The sequence below is a fragment of the Orbicella faveolata genome, unplaced genomic scaffold, assembly GCF_042242905.1.
Source record: "Orbicella faveolata isolate gen_17 unplaced genomic scaffold, um_ofav_v1 contig_34, whole genome shotgun sequence".
Taxonomy (NCBI): domain Eukaryota; kingdom Metazoa; phylum Cnidaria; class Anthozoa; order Scleractinia; family Merulinidae; genus Orbicella; species Orbicella faveolata.
Window position 1 is genome coordinate 12,590,691 of NW_028301563.1, and position 21,603 is coordinate 12,612,293.

The following is a 21,603-nucleotide window of genomic DNA, read 5'->3' on the forward strand; positions in this document are numbered from 1 at the left end:
TTTCAAATGTAAATAAGAAGATTTTCTCGTATAAACAGACAAAAAGGTGGTAATTAATACCTATATTTCGGTGGCGAGATCTTTTTACAACCTTGTTCCCAGGAAAAATGGAAACGAAGACAAATCATATAGAAATGTTTGTGCATGACCGGATGTAATAAAGTGATGTAAAATTGAACAAAATATATGAAGTGACTGTATTCAAACTACAAGTAACTCCCAACGACACAGCACGACAGAGGTATCTACGGATCAGGGGACAGTTATTTACGTATTACCCTGTTTGTTTTTTTCAGTTGACATATGTAAGAACTACCAAAATCTGACAGATGCAGAAAGAAGATATGACTACGTAACAGTAAACCCCAAATGTGACAACACACTCAATGGCTGGTATCGCTTCCAAGGAGCTGCAGGCACAAAAATGGTGACCACATGTCCACCGATAGACCGTTGTGATGCAGTCTTTCCTATCTGGTTGAGTGGTGGTCATCCTTCAGTGGCTGAGGGTACAGTCAAAAGAAACGTCTGCATTAATAAGTTTGCCTGTTGTTACAAATCATTCGCCATTAAATTAAAGAATTGCGGCTCCTATTATATCTACCAGTTATTACACCCGTGGGAATGTCCTGCCCGATATTGCAGTACTGACTAATCCGGTCATAGCATGTGTATGTTTCAGTTAGCTTCAGTTGAATAGTATTGGCAAGAGACTTAGATCATTGTCTCTTTTAGTGCCAAGCGGGATATTACTTTCCGACATGATTATCTACAGTAAAACTTAACCATGGCCTGGTTGTTCAAAGCATGACCAAGCTAGTCCAAAATTAGTGTTACTCATTTATAAACTTAAGCCATTTTTTTTCTCTCAACTTTTGACGACGGCTTACAAGCTCTAAGTCCTCTAAAAATTAACCAAAAAAATACTTTGCCCATGAAAGAAAACTTTAAACTCCATTAACTCTTAAACCTGGATTACGAAAAACCTGACCACTATAAACAAACAAAATGCACATGGAGTTTCAGGCGTTTCACGGGAGAAGACTTGACGGCGTGACATAAGACGGCTGTTTTTTTAGGCAAGACACTGTAACGCTGTACAGTGAGCTAGTAGCTGAATAGCAATAATATCAATGCGAATAGCATTAGCAAAGTAACACTCATTCTGTCAACAAAAGTAAAGGCTTTAGTTGCTCAAGTTGATTTGTTATAACTTTGCACATTTTGTCTTCTAAGAGAGCTTCTTAGAAATTTGTTTGGCCCTGCAGTAAAGACATTGAATCAAAGCAGGTCAATTCTTGTCGGCGATTTAAGCAATCCATTTGCTCTCGTTTATAGAGAAGGAAATAGAGTGTGATTAGAAAAACTTAAAATCTGATAATTTTTTTCAATATTCAGTCGTTTATATAATTTGTGAAAAGTGAGGGTTATTTAAAACTTTCATAACTTCCATTCCGCAAGACAAGAGACTTTAAAAAGAAATTTGATATGAAAGCCTGAGTAACAATTTTTCTTGATTGCACGGAACAACCATTACTTTGTCTTATCTTGAACACTGCTCTTCCTATCGGTTTAGCTTAATTTGTTTTAAAGTTATTGAACACCTTTTTTTAACGAGTTTTGATTGAAATTATAAGCAGTATACAATATGGATAACTCGTTTTTAGCTGGTGTAGGTAAACTTTTGTTTTGTATGTTTGTTTATCTGTGTGTTTTTGTTCGATTTGGTTTCTCAAAAAATGTACCTAGTGTAATCGCCTTTAGGGAATGCCAAAAGTTCTTTGGTAAACATGGTTGGCTATTGCCCAGACCAAAGTCAAATTAAAAATTTGCTGACATCCCAGACATTATACAACCAATTTGTATAAAATAGTAACTTCTCGCAAATTTAAATTAGTAGGACAGCCTAGTTTCTGTAGTATAAGCACACCGAGAAGTTTTACAATTTTTTTTTTTTTTAAATTACAACTTTTTGTTTCTTTTTAAATTTGGTTTAAATTTTTTTAAATTTAAACACTAAACACTAAACTAGTAGTAGACCTCTTCAGGACGTTTTACAAACATACACAAAACGTCTGTATTTAAGCCACACTAGCGGCTATTTTGAAGACACAAACCACTAAGGTTTTGTCGGATTTACCAAAGGACACAGGCGACGTTGTGAAATATTTACACTAGGCTTGACAAAGTTTTTGGCTCACGGTTTTAGCCGCTGTAGTACCGATGATTGCGATAGCGTCAGGCGCCTGTACAGGACGTGTAGAGAGGAGAGAATTACGAATTCCTTGCACGGCTGATATGGAATGACGGTGGTAGAACTCAAGGTACAATATGGCGGATTTTACAAAAGAAATTATCTCATCTCTGAAAGTTGCAAGGTTGCTGATTTCTGTTGCAGCATGTTGAGCTGGTAAATTATGTGTACATAATGTAAATATTAAGAAGCCAAAAAAAAAAAAAAGAAATCTCTTCCAGACATTTTGCCTGTTTCTTCACTCTATCAAAAAAACTCTTCCTTTGGTAATCTAACCAAGAAACAATTCAGTTTGTAAGTCTCCTCTTTCTTTTAGCCCAACATCTGTCTCAAATTTCTCTTTGGTGTTTCACGTTTTCTAATATTGATATGAGAATTTCATTTTTTCTCATCAACTTACATTAAACTTTGTTTAATTCTTTAAGGATTATCTTCAAGGATTTTTCTCTAACGTCATTGAGACATTATTTCGTAATTTTGATCTTCATATTCCTTAGTTAACTTCACTGTCATGGAAACCAGGCAACAAAGTTATTTTCACAGACAGGCATCTTTCAGAGAATGGTCAAATTCATTACTTTTACATGTAAATATATTTAAGCCGTAGTGCTAACATGGTATAAGGTATATAAACAGACAATAGTCACTTATAGATATACGTCCAGTACCTTTGTTGGATTATACTTAGCTCGCGGTAGAGTTAATTAAAGGGCTAGCGCCAGTAGCATGATAGTACTTCTGTGAAGTTTTCCGTGCGACAAAAGGCACCAGGAGTGAAAAGAAAAGCATCGAAATTATTGTTAATTAATTTGTTCAAAAATAGATTTCAAATAGCAACAAATTCAAGTCGAGGATGAAACTTACTCTTATTCCATCAAATCTGTTCCCTGGTTATATTTGCATCTCACGAAGTTATTAGATCTCTTACAGATTCGAGCAGAAACAAATTGATTTTCAATCTAACTACGCTTTTCAAACTGTGTGAATTACTTGAACGCTATCACGCTACACTGAGGCCCAATGTCATCGTAGCGGAGTACTAAATGACATTACGGAAAATACAACGTCCAGTATTGACTCATCTAAAATATCTTATATTCAACACATAGAAAGGTTTTTTGACTAACTGTGGTAAAACCGGAACCAAGGTAGTCACTCTGACCTATCAAAAAGGACGCAAATAATCCAGTGAAGCAATATTAATATTGAACTCGGTTACGAACTCGAGTAAACATGGGCGAGCGATTCTTAGCTAGGAATGCTTGAGAATGTGACGCTGAGCTCTTAAACCGAACTTTAAGCGTAACAAGCCAAAATTAAAGCAAATTGATATGAATTACCTTGAGGATTCAAGGAAAAACCTCTGTGTTAATAAAGGCATTCTTCCTGAATGCGTGATACAGCTATAACCTGTCGGTGTAAATACTGTTTTATGGTGTAAATGTGCCAGAAGTCTGGATGGAAGGTAAGATGATAACTCCAAAAGGGTCGGGCAAGGTGTTTCTTTTGGGAAATCAAAACATGTACGCAACTTAAACATGGTTTGTTTTAAACATTAATTTGTTGTCAGTGTTAAACGCATCAGAAATACTGCGAAGGATATCTTCTCTTGGTTTACATTTTTCCAGTCTGTTACTAACGACTGATATCACACGCAAAAAGTCTACCCATAGAGGTTTGGATGGAAATGTTTGTGAGCTGCGTGTTAATTGAGGGCGGATAAACACGACTCGATTGAGTAAATTGAAAGTACAAACTGTAAACTCGATAGTTCAGACAGTTGTTCCATCCAGACATCAGTGCCATAATTCTGTAAATATATGTAAGTTTTAAAAAACTTATGTACACATTTCAGAATGTTAAACTAAATAAAATTCGTTAAAAGTAGTCTGTTTTTTGTTCGCAGAATTTGAGTTTTATTTGGAGAGACCTTTCCGGAATCTTGTTGTAAGTCCTTGTGACCGCCGCAAATCTCAATTACTTTAACAAAGAGAACAAATCAAAATAAACGTTTTGCATTGAGAGTTCCTCAGGCCTCTTTCCATCCAGTTCAGTGTATAATTTGTTAGTACAATACTTGGATACTTGAAGAAACAAACTTTGGTTCGAATTTGTTTAATTTTTCGACACATGAAGGTATACTAGTGATGCAATGTGTTCGACTGTTCTCCCGAGAAAAACCCCAGGACTTAATTGTTCAGTATACAAACAAACCTTCTCGAGAATAGGAACCTTTAGCAAGGACGACGGTGACAGACTGCAATGGCCACTGGTAAAAACCAAATGACTTCCGTCAATTTTCTGCGCATGTCCATGATGTTTGCTTATCGTCGTCCACTCCGCGCCGAACTGAAGTTAAATTACCATTCAGTGCGTGCTTACTTAGAATTAAACTTTTAACTCGAAAATGATAAACGTTGGTTGTTGGTTGTAGGTTTGGGTCTAAGGCATCCAGAAATCGTCGTTTCTCCCCGCTCATTGCGACAATTAAATCTACCGACATTCAGCGTGAGATTTGTCCTTACATATGGAGCTGCTACTGCTGCGAAGAACTTAACTTCAAGCAAACTTGCTTCGCAGGCACATGTTTGGAGAGAGTGGATAGTAGCTTTTCTACAGTAACTTGTTTAATTTATTTGTCGCTCACTCTTTTTGCAATACGAACACGGCTACTTGCACTGCTTACAATACTAATACAGTTACCTGCACTACTTGTTATACAATACGATTACTTACGACACTTACAGTACTAATACTTACACAACTTTCAATATAATACCATAATACAAGACCAATTTCTCAGACTCCCATTTTGTTATTATTGACAGAATCAGAGTCAAAAATAAGTTTTTGTTAAGTTAAAAAAATTCTTCAGAGAGGTTTCAGAACACCCTTAAGATGGCTCTTGAAACTGCTCTTCAGAAACATTTCTTTTTGCTTAAGTCAGACGGTAAACAAAGGATATAACATGGCCGCGCGTAGACACAAATAAAATTTAACTTGAGAAGAGAAATGTCGTATCTCCAAGCAAGCCATGTAATGTTCTTTTTGTTGTATAAACAGCAATGAAGTCCCAAACCATTTTACTTTCGCTGCGAAAAGCGCGATTTATTATGCAACCATAGCAACTCTGATCTTGAAAGTGACGAATGATCATCGCAGTTAATTTTCCAATTTAAGCAATTGGAAAGAAGAAGGTCCTCGCTCCCAATGTGTGGCTTCATAGCTCAGTTGGTAGAGCATCGCACCGGTATCGCGGAGGTCACGGGCTCGAATCCCGTTGAAGCCCTGATTTTTTCAGGCTTCTTCTTTCCAATTGCTTAAATTGGAAAATTAACTGCGATGATCATTCTTCACTTTCGTCTACAACCGCAGTTCATATATATGAATTATTTCATATAAACTTCACATCAACTCTGATCTTTTCACTTAAGAAGATAACACCGATGCATGCTATTTTCACGTGTGAGTATATCAAGTTTTCGCGCGAAAGCCCACCTGGTATTTCATTCGTGTTTATGTGATAAAGAAGGCTATGTTATCCCTGATTGGTAAAAACAAAGAATCAAACTCTACCACCTTCTTGCTGAGCTATCAGGATTTTGTACTCTAACGCGCCGTTTATGACTCGGACTATAGTTTCGCACGAGGAGTAACAGGTTTCAAACCAGATGCCCCTTAAAAAAAATTACAGTCTGTGGCAGTTTAACGTTTCAAACAGTTTAAAACCGTCTCAGTAATCTCCTTGCAAGGGTAGGGGATCTGTAGTTAAGATTTTGCGTTTTCATTTTTTGTTAATGGGAAAAAATTTTTTTTTTTTCAAAACTCAAAATGACACGTCTTCGGAAAAAAAAAGGTTGTCATGTTAACAACTAAAGTTTGTCATATTTACATTTGCAAGCGTAACTTGACGCCTGATAATATTTGGATGGGTGATTCACCGAATAAAGAATCATTAACACTCAGTAATGTAATTTCTTTTCATCCTGGGGTGAGTAAAAGAGATTGGAGCGAATTTTACATTTTTCAAGTATTTAACTAACGACTGAAGTTGCATGTGAACAGTCTAACTGTAGGGATTTGGATGGAAAAGCTGGTTAACTGAGTATTACTTGAGGGCGGACAAACAGGTGATTCGGTTGACTACCTGCAAACTCGATAGTTTGGACAGTTGTTCGATCCAGATACGAGCGCCATAATTCTGTAAATATGTGTTAATAAAAGCTCTTGTGCACGTTTCAGAATGTTAAAAAAAATAAAATCCGTTTAAAGTAGTCGTTTGCGAAGCTTAGAGTACATGTATCTATTTTTTTCCGATGAATTTCAGTTTTATGTGGAGAGACTTATTTGCAGTCAGGTTGTAACAAATAGACCAAATCAAAATGAACGTTTTGCACATTATACGGTTGCTAGCGGCCACAACGAACCAAAAACCAATTCATTAAGAGTTCCTTAGGCCTTTTTTCACTCAGTCCAGCGCAGATTTTGTTAGTACAATACTTGGATACTTCAAGAAACAAACTTCGGTTCGAATTTGTTCAATTTTCTTACACACAAAGATATACAAGTAATGCAATGTTTTCGACTGGCCTCCTGTGAAATAACCCAGGACAGACTTAGTGACCAATCATTATTTATGCCTCGGAGTGGGGCTGGCAAGATTCATTACAAACAACAACAAAACGTTTTGAGCCCCCTCCTTACAAAACAGAAATATTATGACCCCTAGGCCTATAGCACACCATGCTAAAATACATGCCCTCCCATCACTCTCCCCCTGCCCCACTCACACTTTTTATGAAGTACTACACTTTTACTTTTAAACACATGAAATATATGCAATCTGATATTTTAAAATAACTTATTCAATAAAACAAACATAAATTACTTTCTGTTCATTCCTCATTTCTTTCATTGCATTCTTTAAAATCCTTCAACACTTCTTTTCTTTCTTCGCAATCGTCTTTTTCAAAATCATCCCCTCCTTCTTCGCTATGTTCTACCTCTTCATGGCCGTTTGCCTCTAATTCTTAATCGGTGAGCTTTGCAAGTACACACTTCCTTGCTTCTGGATGCCAATTTACCTTGTTAATGAGGCTTGCTATTCCAGCTTTGTGCCTGTCTGCTCTCAATTTTTCTAGTTCATTTAACGGAAGAATTTGTTTTGTAATACACTTGTAAGCTTCTTCGGAATCAGGTTTGAAGATTTTGTATATTATTTCTTCTTGGATTTTGTTTAGGCGCTCTCTCTTTCCCTTTCAGCCTTTCTTTCATTTACTTTTTGTCTTCCGTTCTTCATTCCTGTCTTATTTGGTAAGCCTTTGAAGTCTCGGTCAAGGCTTTGCTTTATGCTCAACAACTTCTCTAACATCTGACATCTCTGACATCTCCTTTCATTTGAACAAGTTCCTTTTGCACTGCTGTAGTGTACTGATATTGCTCACTGGCCCATGGCTTAAGTTTATTTCTGTTAAAAAGTGTCCCCAAATTAGATGGGATGTTAGTTTCCTCTTTTTTCCATTTGGAACACAATTTCTTGGGATTTTTTCACACCTTTGGATACAATGCCTGTATGATTAGGCCTTAGTTGTGTCATGGACATTCTTATGACTTTCAAAACAGCGGGCTTCATTTGGTTCAGAAAAAAGTACTCTCACGTCATGCTTGAATTTTTGCAGATATTTTTGGTTTAAAATATTCTTTCCCTTTCCTTGTAAAGGTACTTTGGAACGTTATCCAGCAAATAGGGTTGTGCAAGTTTGTAGATGTCTGGGAGTATTTTGTTGAAATATTTGGTCCTTTCATGCTTTAGGTCTTTATACAAGTACTTGAAATAGCCTTCGCTGTTACTCTCTGTTCCAGTTGACAATTTTGGTGATGAATTCCAAGGTAGTGCTTGGAAGAAATAAAATATAAAGAAATATAAATATACATAATGAAAGAAATATGTAATGAGAACAGGCCTCACATTTTCATTCAATTTCTGCCATGCAAATTGTTCAGTCCAAAAACACTGTTTGAATGAAATAGCAAAGAATTGTTTTATTAAAGGCATGTCTACAAGAAATAATAATGAAAAACCCCCAAGACAGAATGTAAACTTAAACAGATACATGACGTTAGAAATGCAAGCAGAGACAACAGGAAACGCAAGCAAAAACAACAGAAATGCTTTGAGGACTATGATTGGAACACTTTTTGTCGCACTGGTAAAGTTGAGCAATTAAGCATTCAGAAGCTTGACAAGTATCCGTCAGTCATTTCAACCTTCAATTAAAGGGCAAGAAAAATGATAAGGTACGATGGGTCACTGCACATGCCTTGATCAGAATGGGTGAGGTACTTGATACCCATGTCTCTCTTTAGCGGCGCGAAGTACTGCAAGATGATAACAGTGACGATGATATGAACAGCAGTTCAGATGCGGAAAGTGACAGCGAAGATGATATCATTATTTCGCATCTTTGTAGCTCTGATTCATCGGAAAGTGACAGTTATTCAAAAGGAAACCAACAGTGACAGAGTACCTGTTGTAGCACAGGTCTCTGGCCAAACCCGATCTGGGCGCAATATTGTGAGGTCGTTCTCTCACTGTCGTGACTTTTTTTTGTATTAGTTGACCCATGTAGGTGGACTGTTTGGAAGTGTTCACCGGTATGCTCTAGGCTAAAAGAAATAAATAGCCCCCCACTCCTATGCCTATTTATTCTAGTGACCCCCTCTTCATTTCTTATTTTTTTTTGATGATCTCCCTCTTTTGTGCCATCTCCTTCCCCAGGCATCAATATTGAATGGTCCCTTATTGTTCAGTATACAGACGAGCCTTGTCGAGGAATCAGACCTTTAGCAAGGACAACAGTGACAGATGGCAACGGCTATCAGAAACAACAAATGACTTCCGTCAATGTTCTGCGCATGTCAGTGATGCTCGCTCACCGTCGTCCACTCCGCACCGACCGGAAATGAAATTACCATTCAGTGCGTGGTTACCGTGGTTACCAAGGGTTAACTTTTTAACTCTCATATTATACGTGTGGTCGTCTGTTATTGGTTTGCCTGCAGACTAAGAGTGACATAATAACATGTGTACAGTCTAACCTCCGGTTGCGACCACCTCTCGTAAGCAACCAGTTTTTCAAAATACCAAAAGTTTCCAAGTCAGACCACTATATTTTGAACCTCTTGTAAGCGATCACCTCTCGTAAGAGACCGCGACCACTTTTCGAGCTAAAAGTTTGAAATTTTCTTTTGTTTTTAACCTCCAGTGAGCGACCACTGAACACATTATAGACCGAAAATTGGACAAGACACATTCTAAGATGTTGTAACACCATCGCATTCCTCGGTAGTAAAAGAGATAGAAATTTTGACATCTTATACTTTTTTTTCACGAGTATGGCAAAATTAGAAATGGACAATATGTTTGCCAAAGGAAAAGAATAAATTTAAATTCAGTCATTTGGATGGCGTTTAATTAATTAAGTAACTTTTAACATATAACAATCATACGCATGGAGGCCTGTAAAATATAATGTTCAACATCCTGCCTTTTGTCAAAACGTTGACAAAACCGAGGAAAATATTAACCTAACAGTCGAAGCCGCAATAACGTCCTGTTGTAGATGTGTATTCAACATTCAGACCAACTTAATCACGAAAAAATATGAACAAAAAAACTAATTAAGATGGAAACAACGACCTCGATGTTTAATTCATAACAAGGAACCAAAACAAAGCTGGGGAACACGGTAGATGTCGACGAAGTTGACGGTTTTTATTTCAGTGATTGTAAAAACATGAGTTTGCAACGTTTCTTTCATTGGAATAAAACATGCACCCAGGCCTACAAGAAGAAATTCTTTCCTGTAGGCGCGGTTGACAAATCCGCAGATAGGAATATTTTGTTTACATAATAAGTGCGTAATTAAAACAGGATGTCTGACATAGCTATTTATTCAATATTCAGGTTAACTAATCTTGAGCCACCTTGAACTAAACAACACTATATTTTAAACATTAAAACAACGAAATTTATGTTGAAATTTTCAATAAAGAACAAAAACAAAGGCGGAGAACACGAAAAATGCCATGGGAATTTGAGGTTTTTTACTGAGTGAAAGTAAAGACATGAGTTGTTGCTTTATCGAAAAACAAATAAAAGGTCTCCGGAAAAAAAAGAACTGAAGAAGTTTCCCATATTTACATCGCAAGCGTAACTTGGCGCCTGAAAATATATGTCTTTTTCTTTTTCATTTAAGAATATGGCAAAATGAGATGCAGGCAATCTGTCAATTAGTTTGCAAAAGAAAAAGCTTAAATTTAAATTCAGTTTTTTGAATGGCGTTTAATTAATTGACTAACTTTTAACTTATAGCAATCGCATGCATGTAGGGCTGTAAAATAAATTGTTCAACAAAACCGGGAGGAATATAGTTAAGCTAACAGTCGAAGTCGCAATGACGCCCTGATATAGATATGTATTTAACATTCAGGCTAACTTTATCACGCACAAATCTGAACAAAAAAATAATAATAACAATAATAATAAGATGAAAACAACGAAATCTATGGTTAATTCATAACAAAGAACCAAAACAAAGATAGGGAACACGAAAAATACCGTCGAAATTAAAGGTTTTTAACTGAGTGATTGTTAAAAACATGAGTTTGGAACGTATCTTTCATTGGAATAAAACATTCACTCATAAACAAGAGCAAGAACGAATTTCTTCTTGTAAGCTTAGTTGAGAAACCCGCAGATATAAATATTTTGTTGACATAATAAGTGCGTAATTTAAACGGAAAGTCTTAGTAAGAGCAAGAGGAGTCAAACTGACATGAGAAGAAATATAGTTCTGAATGACAGAGACAAAACACGCAGTCTCTTATTACAGTGTTGACTTGAAATGAGCGGTTATGTCGACTTCACATCGCCAGCTGGTGCTAGCTTATTACTTTCCAAAAGAATTGAGAACTGAAGACGTTCGTTGCGGTGTAAAAATGAATGTTTCTGCGCTCCTCATTTTTGTGTCATCGATTTCAATAATGCTTCATCCAACGCAAACGGAGGGTGAGTTCGAAAACTTCCTTACATTTTCATTGATAGCCTTTAAATCGCGTTTTATACTTTCGTACTATGTGTATCCTAGCATCCATTTGTCTGGGCTGGCATCCCAAACTCTGCCTCATAATCGGATTGAGTTTGTTGTTGGTTCTTCTCTTCAACCTCTTCTCGTTCATCTTTTCATCCATGTACTCCTATTATCCTCTCTTCGTAAAAACCGACATTCTTAAATTCCAATTTGATCAAGAATCCAAGTTTGTCTCGGTTTGTCTGTAAACACCCTCAATATTTTCATTCAGTTAGTATTCGCAAAGATCCCGCAATATTGTCATGATAACATTTTCTCAGGTAAAATTGACACGATATTTCATTAATCACGCACAAAAAACGGAGAAAAATACGTTTTTTGGGTAACATTTTATCTTCTGTCTGTCTCTTTTGCGAAAGTAATATCTGTCCTTAACTGATGATACGCGAAAAGTATAAAAGATAAGACCTATGCAAAAATATAATTGTTCTATTTGGTTCAATAGTTTTCTTGATAATGATGATGATGATGATGATAATCAAGAGACTATATCCAAGCGAATTCGCAAAAACATGCCCGCTAGGTTTTCGCCTGGATTCGGGCTTCGCCCGAATCCAGGCTAAGCCAGCGGCCTTAAACCCAGAGGGGGCTCCGTCAAGGCTAGGCTGGGCACATGGCCCAATGACTGGCCTATCTGCTGGTGGCTTGCTGGAGGCCAGCGGTCAAAAGCAGGGGGGAGGGGAGGGTGTCTTTCACTGACACCCCCAACTAGCTAGAACTTGAGCTTTCAGTGTTAAATAAGCTTGATGTTGACTGTGTTTCTGGGTATTTTACTGAGTTGTTTGACCTTGTTTGAGGCTTCTGTGTTGACAGGGCACCCTGCTGGAGTGGTCCATGCCACGTGCATGCGTGATTGGCCAATCTCCTAGCCAGGGAGGTGGTCAGAGGACTTCTGGCCGCTGGGACTCTCTCTGAGTCAATGCGGGCACGTTTTTGCGAATTCGGTGAGATATATATGATTTAGATCACAGTCTTTTGTGATAATTTGGGAAACTAATCTTCTAAAAGTTGCAGTTCAGTCATTTTTGTCTTTGTCTTTCGTGGAAGCTTTCTTTATTTAGCACTCTTTGGTATTTTAAAGGTTAGTTCTTGCAATGTCAAAATATTAGAACAGGTTGTGAGATAAAGAAAACTTCTTTTAAAGAGATTTCAAGTTCTTAATGCATCGCTAAGTTTTCCATAAATAACATTTGAATGAATTTAACGGAATTGGTTTGCAATTTGTCTCCCAATTTTGTTGCGCGTGTACGAGATAATCTGCACGAGACGTTGTCTAGTCTAACACTTACTGAATTGAACACTTCTCGCAACGTTTTCGTTACAGCAATCGTTATAAAAAGTAGAATTTGATTCCTCTTAATGCAACGTCGCTGCAACGAAAACGATGCAAGACATGTTTATTGCAAGGGACATTACGTTGGGCGATTTTTCATCCATCTTGTGTCGCAACAAAATTGCGAGTTCCTTTAGTATAAACCAGTGTAATAGCGCTTTAGGGTTTCGACACGATTGCCGACGGATAATTCTTTACAGAACGCCTTGCGAGAAACTGCTACACCAATTTATCCTGTAGCGTCGTTACGTTCTTCAAGATGATTCACCCCGTCAGCGCATAAATAGAGATGAAGAGAGGAAGGAATCTCATAACCAGCTGTTTTCTCATTCAATGGAAAAAAGGGATTTGTAGATTGCGTGTCTGCTTTGTATGATATCGCTTAAAGAAGGATAATGCTGACAAGGTAGTTAATCTGACACTCATTGCTTCGTTGTTTGTGTGATCTTTGCAGAAAATCTCTCAAAAAATCTTCGAAATGCAGGAGGCGTTGAGTTAAAATGGCAAATAAACGAAATGCGGACTTTTTCTTTATAGCTCTTAAAAAATCTCCTACTATATGTAATGCACTTGATAAAAAATATATTATCTGATGAACATGAATATGAACTTTGTGCATTGGTTTGTCGTTTTAATATTCTGCTATGAAGGAAATTATTCTTTGTCACGGTATTCTCTATACCATCAAAACAAACAAATACAGCTTCTTACAGGTACAGGATCATAAATAAAAAACAAACAATCGACCATTTTAAAATAAAGGAAGTTGTTGCTAATAACATGAGGACTACACTTGAAACATTTCCAGTTCACAACAGTATAACAATGTATAAAATTACCGGTTGTCCTAATTGTCCTAAAACCCCTAAATGAAGTCATTTGATGCGGAAAAAATCTTTGATCTTTACTTATGTTGGGGTCTTTATGGTAGGCTGCAATGTGGTTGTCTCTTGAGCCAGCAAACACGTTTTTTAATGAATTTGTTTTTGCTGTTTTCTCGTCTTTTTTTGTACTCTTTGTCCTTTTTTTTCGGCCCGAGCGGGTCAAATTAACCAGCTCTAATCTCGTACTCAGATCTCACTCTGTTTGACGCTGGCCGTGGAAGAGCTGGTTTAATATAGGAAATGGTTTGAACCCAGGAGTTAAGTCAGTTGACTCTGAAGATGACTTCCGCTCAGGTTGTCGAAACGTCAGTCACCAACAACAGTTCTTTTCAGAACTACCCTCACTCTGACGATCACACTATACGAACAGCTGGTTTAATCTCGAACCAGCCCATGGGGTTTCCCATGTCCAGGAAAAACGTCTACATTGCAAGTTATTTTAACGAAAGTTTTCTTTTTTTTTTTTTTAATTTTCGACGACTCTCTAAAGAAACAATGCTTGGCGTTGTGGTTGCAACTGAACACAAACATTAAACTACTGCAGGATGGTAAAGTAAAATAATTCAAACCGCCAGCGAATGTTTAAACACAAAGACAAGTAACAGAAAACGAGTGAGAAATAGTGAAAACTTTGGACTCGCTCACTCCGTCGCCGATATTTCTCCGCTTCATTTAACATGGCTACAGCAACCAAATTCTGACTTGCTGAGAACATCAAGGAAGAGGGGTGGGAGGGGAAAGGGGGGAGGGAAGGGAGGGGCGGCTTCCAAAAGAATGTAAGGAGAAAATGAAACAACATCATAACCTACCCCCTCTACATACGTTCTATGAGCCATGCATGTCTTATTACACAGTTGGTGTCATAGCTTTTAGCAACTTTCTTTTTTCAATCAAAAGCTTTTAGCAGTTTTGTTTTGTTCAATCAAATACTGAAACATTCTTTCCCCGTTGAGTCAAGCCTCTAATCACGGAAATAATGCCGTTGTTTACGGTGGGCCAAAACTCAATGATTCCCTCACCAGCCTCTCCCAAGATACGGAAGTTGACTGAGGTTTTGTAACGGAGGCGCCACATACTTTTAGTTTGATGTATTCTACATTTCTTTATTGTTTTTCTTTGATTCTCTCCTTGTTTGCTTATCGTTTTGTTCATAGGTCTAGTATTCGACAAAAACTTTTCATGTCAAGACTATTACCTTTTTCACGATTTTTATTTTATTGGTATCCTTTGGTTTCAAGATTGACAGTTTGACACTCATTGTTTACGGCGCCATGGCCAAATGAAACCTTTCAACATTTAGCCTAGCAATAAGAGGGCGAGGTTTCCTAGGTTAGGATACTGTTCACTGCCATCTAGCAGTTGATTTGCTTCTGTACGGTGCAAGAATAGCATTTTATAAAGCCTCTTTTTCTCTTCATATAAATTTCATACCTTCAGAACCTAGCCAACGGCTTTCTTATTCTGTAAGTATGAGTCTGGTCTTGACGCTGCTTGTGATGTGTCGGATGTCATGTGAACTGGATACTCAGCAATGTAGAAGCGAATATTCCATCCGCGGCATGATGTTAAAAGAGCATATCTTCATGGCCAAGAAAACTGGAAACTGGTTGAAGTGTGTAGACAAGTGTAACCATGATATCAGATGTCAAAGCTTTAACTACGTCATCAGCCAAGGCATATGTGAGTTGAACAACCGCACCAAAGAAGCCAGACCTGAAGATTTTGTTCCGGACAGCGATCGGTTCTATATTAAACGATTAGATGGAAGAGGTATTGTTTTTCTTTGAGTGTTCATCTTTATCATTTTGAAGGAGAGGCAGTCGTATCCCAGAAAAACTGCTCAAGACCTTCTGGCATTTCAAGGACACCTAACAAAGCCCGCAGTTTTTCGTCAAGCGAGCTAAACAATAGTAATGTTTAGTTATGACAGAAAAGGCTGAAATAACAACTAATTTGCTTCTTTAATTTTTAGTTCTTCTTGGGTCAGTTTCCGAGTTGCCAGCTGAGTCGTGCGCCGAGATCAGGGCGAGTGAAGGAGAAGAAGCAGTCAGCGGTAATTACTGGTTCGATTCAATTAAACCTGGCGAGGTAGTCCTGGCTCGTTGTGACATGTCTAAACTAGGTAACTAGACGTTCGGAGTTTTACCTCGATTTATTATTTTCAAACCTCTTTCAATAAGCCTAATCTACGCGCTATAAAATGCCTCAACTTCCAGGCTCTTTCTATGATTCAGGAGACTCTGTATTTTACGAAATAAGGCAAATCTGCGATGCGTAAAACCTTGCATATTTTTATGAACTTTTACATTTGAGTTATGTTACCTTTCTATTAATGTAATAACCAGGAGTGTATTTTAATAAAACCTTCCAATATGCGGCCTCATATCGAAAATAACGTCCAAGACATGAACATAGACGTCCAAGACATGAACATAGAATTTATGAGATGCTCTTCATAAAGAAGAAGCCCAACTTCAAAACCCAATCGGGCTCCATCCGCGCAAAACTATTTGTTTAGAGTTAAAGCAGCAATAGCATTTTTATAGGTCATGGAGCCGAGAACTACAAAGATGGGTTTAAGGTCTGCTATCTCTCTCAACTTCCCCATGCAACTGACAGCGGGTGGTCAGAACCAGAAGATTCCCACCCAGCAAGAAATTGTTTGTGGAACAGATATATTTCAAGGAGCAGATCCGTTGTCATTCCCTGACTGGATTATTATAATGATGGATATCTGATAAAGATGTTTTGTTTTTCTTTATAAAAAGCAAATAATTCTGAAAGTTTGTTAGTTAGTGATCTCTTTTGCCTATTTCCTCCGGGCCGTGCTTATCTTCTAAAACAGATATCCATGACTGTGCAAGTCATCCCTGCAAGAACAACGGGACCTGCACAGACCGAGTGAACGGATTCAACTGCAGCTGCGCACCAGGATTTAATGGCACACAATGTGAAACAGGTAACTATAGCCAAAATTCAATTTTCTTCATATGTTAGGACTTTTTTAAATCTCTTTCTATTTCGCTTGCAGTGCTTTTTAAACCACTTGAAAAGGACAGAAACATATTTTTCTTGTTGCAGTTGTTTATTTTGCAAATATTGTAGACCGTTATATGATAATAGATTTTTGGCCAAGGAAAGCACTTCTGTAAAAACCTGATAAAACTTGCTGGTTGCAGAGATCAGCACCGAAATCCGTCTGTTACAGTGAATTATCTTCAGAGACGCCAACGGCAATTAGAACTTAGATCCAACGATATCGTTTTAATCGTTTTAAGAACGCAACCGAAGAATATTTTACAAGGCACGACTCTTTAAGTTATTAAAAAGTCTTAACTCAACATTATCTAATACATTTCGGGAAGCTCGATTAACTGCAACGGAATTTGCAGTTTGCAACATTAATAACTTTCAAAACAATACAGGTAGATAGCAGTTTGACAAAAAGACTATCGCAGGTAGTAATTACAGCTCAGCGCTTATTACAATTATGATCTACAACAAAAATAGCAGGTTTCTGTTACGGTTAATGAACTGGAATAGTAGACTGTAACTTATCGTATCTAAAGCGAATATTTAAAATATACTAAATCTGGTTTTCTCTCCTCACAGTTATTTACCTTCTACCTTTTTCCTTTGAAACAGATATCGATGACTGTACAAGTCATCCCTGTAAGAACAATGCGACCTGTACAGACCGAGTAAACGGATTCAACTGCAGCTGCGTACCAGGATTTAATGGCACACAATGTGAAACAGGTAATAACTATATCCAAAATTCATTTTCCTTTGATTTTTAGACTGCTTGAAGAGAGGAGAAACAGATATTCTTGATTATGCATTTTTGGTTAAAGAAAAGCATATTTTTTTTTCCTACAAATTTCTTTTTCTCCCTAATTCTGTCCAATTGGCCTATCCAAGTCTCTAATGAGCGAAATTTGGGCCGATAAACGATCTTATGCATTTTTGGTTATTTTGCAGATATTGTTGTTGTGGGTTCTATCGTATACCGTAAAATCTCAAGTTAAAGCCCTGGGATCATATAACGTCATAAGGGGTTTTGTGTGGGCTTAAAGACGGGGGGGGGGGGGGGGGGCTTATATCCGGGGGCATATAAGTGGAATAAAAATAATGGTTCGGAATGACGAGATAAAACGTAACTGAGCAACGAATTAAAGCTAACATACCATTACATTTAGAACTTTTAGATTTATAATACATTTATTGTGCGTCACAATAAACGGAGAATATGTTTGAAAAACATCTTTAAAACACTAGTGTGACTGGAACGACTGGAAAGGAACAGAACGTTATCTGATTTATACATTAGATGGGCTCTTATCCGGGGGGGAGGTAGTGATATCTGGAATGATATTTCTGTTAGCAAATAGAAGGGTTTATATCCGGGTAGGCTTTAAAGTGGGATTTTGTGGTATGACCGTTATTAACTTTCTGCCTTATCCCTTTAAAACAGATATCGATGACTGTACAACTCATCCCTGTAAGAACAACGGGACCTGTACAGACCGAGTGAACGGATTCAAATGCAGCTGTGCACCAGGATTTAATGGCACACAATGTGAAACAGGTAACTATAGCCAAAACTAGTTAATTTTTATTCATATTCTACGGGTTTGAAGCTCTTTCTAAGTCCGTTTGCAGTGTTGTATCTTTTAACTTCAAGCATACTTTTTGTTATTGAGTTTTGTTTTTGATCGTTGCAGGTTCTATCGACCGTTATTAACGTTCTGCCCTATTACCTTGAAACAGATATCGATGATTGTGCAAATCATCCCGGTAAGAACAACGGGACCTGCACAGACCGATTGAACGGATTCAACTGCAGCTGTGCACCAGGCTTTAATGGAACACAATGTGAAACAGGTAATCGTAACAAATAACTTTACCAACCTTATCGTTCGTGTAAATAATAAGACGGTAATGTTCACAAACGATTGGGAGCCAATCAAAAGGTGTATTTCCTAGAAACTTACGGTCACTGGAGAAAGGAAAACAAAGAGAAATTCGTCTTTGAACATTATTGCCACGAGGAAACCAAAAGACGAACTGGGCCTTTTTTGGAGTTGCTGCCGGAAACTTTGATCCTTTTTTTTTTTTTAATGTGTTAAGTAGTTTATCTCCACCAGAATTCCTTTTTACGCTCGTAATGGGACACTTAACCATCCATTTTGACATCGAAATCCTAACACTTACATCCCTTTGTTTTTAGACATTGACGAGTGCGCTGCACAGGTCAACCCATGTGATGCTGTTGCCAACTCTGAGTGCAAGAATACGGATGGATCGTACAACTGCCGGTGCAAAGATGGATTTGTAAAGAACGGTCTTAATTGTGAAGGTGCAACACAGTTTTTATCATTAGTATGGATATGTTATATTTTGTTTTAATTAGCTACAGTTACTAACTTTGTTTCTCGTTATGTAAGGACGGTTTGCCACATTTAAGAATCTTATTTAACAATTAGGCATGTATCAGGAAAAAATGATAAATAAACCATAGGAAGTTAGAATACACCACATAGTTGATCAAAGTATCCCACATGGTATTCCTCCAGCGGTTTATCCGATGCCAGAGAGTAAACATACTTGAGTAGAGAAACACTGGCGCTGATTGCGATGTTCTCGCACTTAGCTAGATTCGATAAATATCATTGCCTGAAGGACAAATTTTATTTACCTATGGCTTACCTACAGGTTACCCATCACCATTTGAACTGGAAATTTAAAATGTAAATATGAAGATTTTCAAGTATAAACAGACAAAAAGGTGGTAATTAATACCTATTATTATCAATATACGCGGCCAAATTGAAAACCGCCCTCTTGAAAACACGCGCTTTGCGGGCCGCAAATGACTCCTAGCGGGCCGTTAATGTATTAACGGCCCTGCAGCTGATTGGTTCTCGGTTCATCATCCGATGAATATTAACCAATCAGGTTACGTTTATTGACGCGGGAAAACCATTCAGGTGCGAACAGCTTGCGTAGTGAACGTTTGCCGTTTGGAAATTTCATTTTAAAATGGAAGAACTCCCAAATTTTCAGCTTTTTTCTAGTCAAAACTCGGACTTAGACAACGAGCAACTGGATGAGATTGAGCAAAAAGCTCAAGCGAAAAACACCAAGAGAGCAACTGAGTGGGGAGTAAAAAAGTTCGAGAAATGGTGCGAGAAAAGAAAAATTACAGTGGATCTCAAAACAGTAAGTCCAACGGAATTGAGTGAGATTCTGCGAAAGTTCTTCGCTGAAGTGAAAACAGAGAAAGGCTAAGCATTACTCCAAGTGCATTGACTGGAATTAGAGCGGCCATTCATCGCCATCTAACCTGTGCTCCACTCACGCCGAAACATAGACATTTTGCAAAACAGCGGATTCATGTCTACCAACAAAATGTTTGAAGCGAAGGCCAAGCTATTTACGAAAGAAAACGAGGCGAAACCAGAACACAAATCATCTATTCAGTCAGGAGACAGGTAGAAATTTAATCGATACCTCATGGAAGGGCAGAACACGGACGGCGTTTGGAAAGATGCGGAGAAGTGAGTTGAGTTTATTTGGTTTTCGTTGTAATTTCATTTTGTTCGCCGCGGCAGAGAGGAATGGCGGGAGCTTAGAAGGCAGTCATTTGAGTTTTGCTAATCATTGTCATTAATCTTTTTAAAACTAGATAATATTTGACTTTTATTGTAAACAGAAAGGAATTTTATTTGGCTCTTGTTTAGCTGATCGTATTGTGGCAACAACTTTTCATATCATAGTTTCATGCTTCACCTCTGTTAAACATTTTTTTCTTATTAAATGAATTTGTACGATTTGGCCTTGTGTATTGATAATAATGATAATTGCATGACTTTTGTCGGTCATATAGTTTATTTGTGTCCCTCGTAGCATCATTTGCGCCCTTGCGCTTCGCGCTCGGGCGCAAATGATGCTACTCGGGCCACAAATAAACTATATGCCCTCCAAAAGTCATGTGATTGTCCTATTGTAGAAGCTATATTTCGGTGGCGAGATCTTTTTACAACCTTGTTCCCAGGAAAAATGGAAACGAAGACCAAATCATATAGAAATGTTTGTGCATGACCGGATGTAATAAAGTGATGTAAAATTGAACAAAATATATGAAGTGACTGTATTCAAACTACAAGTAACACCCAACGACACAGCACGACAGAGGTATCTACGGATCAGGGGACAGTTATTTACGTATTACTTTGTTTGTTTTTTTTAGTTGACATATGTAAGAACTACCAAAATCTGACAGATGCGGAAAGAAGATATGACTACGTAACAGTAAACCCCAAATGTGACAACACACTCAATGGCTGGTATCGCTTCCAAGGAGCTGCAGGCACAAAAATGGTGACCACATGTCCACCGATGAACAGATGTGATACAAGCTTTCCTGCCTGGTTGAGTGAAGATCATCCTACAGTGGCTGAGGGTACAGTCACAAGAAAAGTCTGCATTCACCGGTCTGGAGAATGTTGCCGCGAATATGTCTTTAATCAAGTAAAGAACTGTGGCTCCTACTATATCTACAAGTTATTTTACCCAGGGGTTTGTAATGCCCGATATTGTAGTACTGACTAATCCGATCATAGCATATGAGATTTGTGTTTCAGTTACCTTTAGTTGACTAGTATTGGCAAGAGACTTAGATCATTGTCTCTTGTAGTGCCAAGCGGGATAATTCCCGACATGATTACGTACAGTAAAACTTAACCAAGGCCTAGTTGTTCAAAGTATGACCAAACTAGTCCATAATTAGTGTTACTTATTTATAAACTTTAGCCATTTCTTTTTTTCCCCAGTTTTGACGACGGCTTACAAGCTCTGAGTCCTCTAAAAATTAGCAAAGAAACTGAATACTCTACCCATGAAAGAAAACTTTAAACCTCCATCAACTCTTAAATCTGGATTTTAGACAACCTGACCGCGATAAACAAACGAAATGCA

General features: G+C 37.7%; 2 protein-coding genes across 2 annotated transcripts in view; both read left to right on the top strand.

The window, feature by feature from the left end:
* Positions 1 to 21,603, top strand: part of LOC149104832 (pancreatic secretory granule membrane major glycoprotein GP2-like) — a 62,183-nt gene that overhangs the window by 18,957 nt on the left and 21,623 nt on the right. The window lies entirely within an intron of this gene.
* LOC149104834 (uncharacterized) lies at positions 14,559 to 21,237 on the top strand. The gene is made up of 5 exons (XM_089271349.1): positions 14,559 to 15,393; positions 15,596 to 15,750; positions 18,348 to 18,420; positions 18,854 to 18,941; positions 20,811 to 21,237. The coding sequence occupies exons 1-5, from the start codon at positions 15,093 to 15,095 to the stop codon at positions 21,235 to 21,237; spliced, it is 1,044 nt and encodes a 347-aa protein (XP_089127475.1). The 5' UTR covers positions 14,559 to 15,092.

Bases quoted from the DNA above. Each gene is read 5' to 3' on its own strand.
- LOC149104834 (XM_089271349.1), top strand. From the start codon at position 15,093: ATGAGTCTGGTCTTGACGCTGCTTGTGATGTGTCGGATGTCATGTGAA. The intron at 15,751-18,347 runs TAGACGTTCGGA...TGATCGTTGCAG, and splicing joins ACATGTCTAAACTAGGTAAC to GTTCTATCGACCGTTATTAA. The intron at 18,942-20,810 runs GTGCAAAGATGG...CCAACGACACAG, and splicing joins GATGGATCGTACAACTGCCG to CACGACAGAGGTATCTACGG.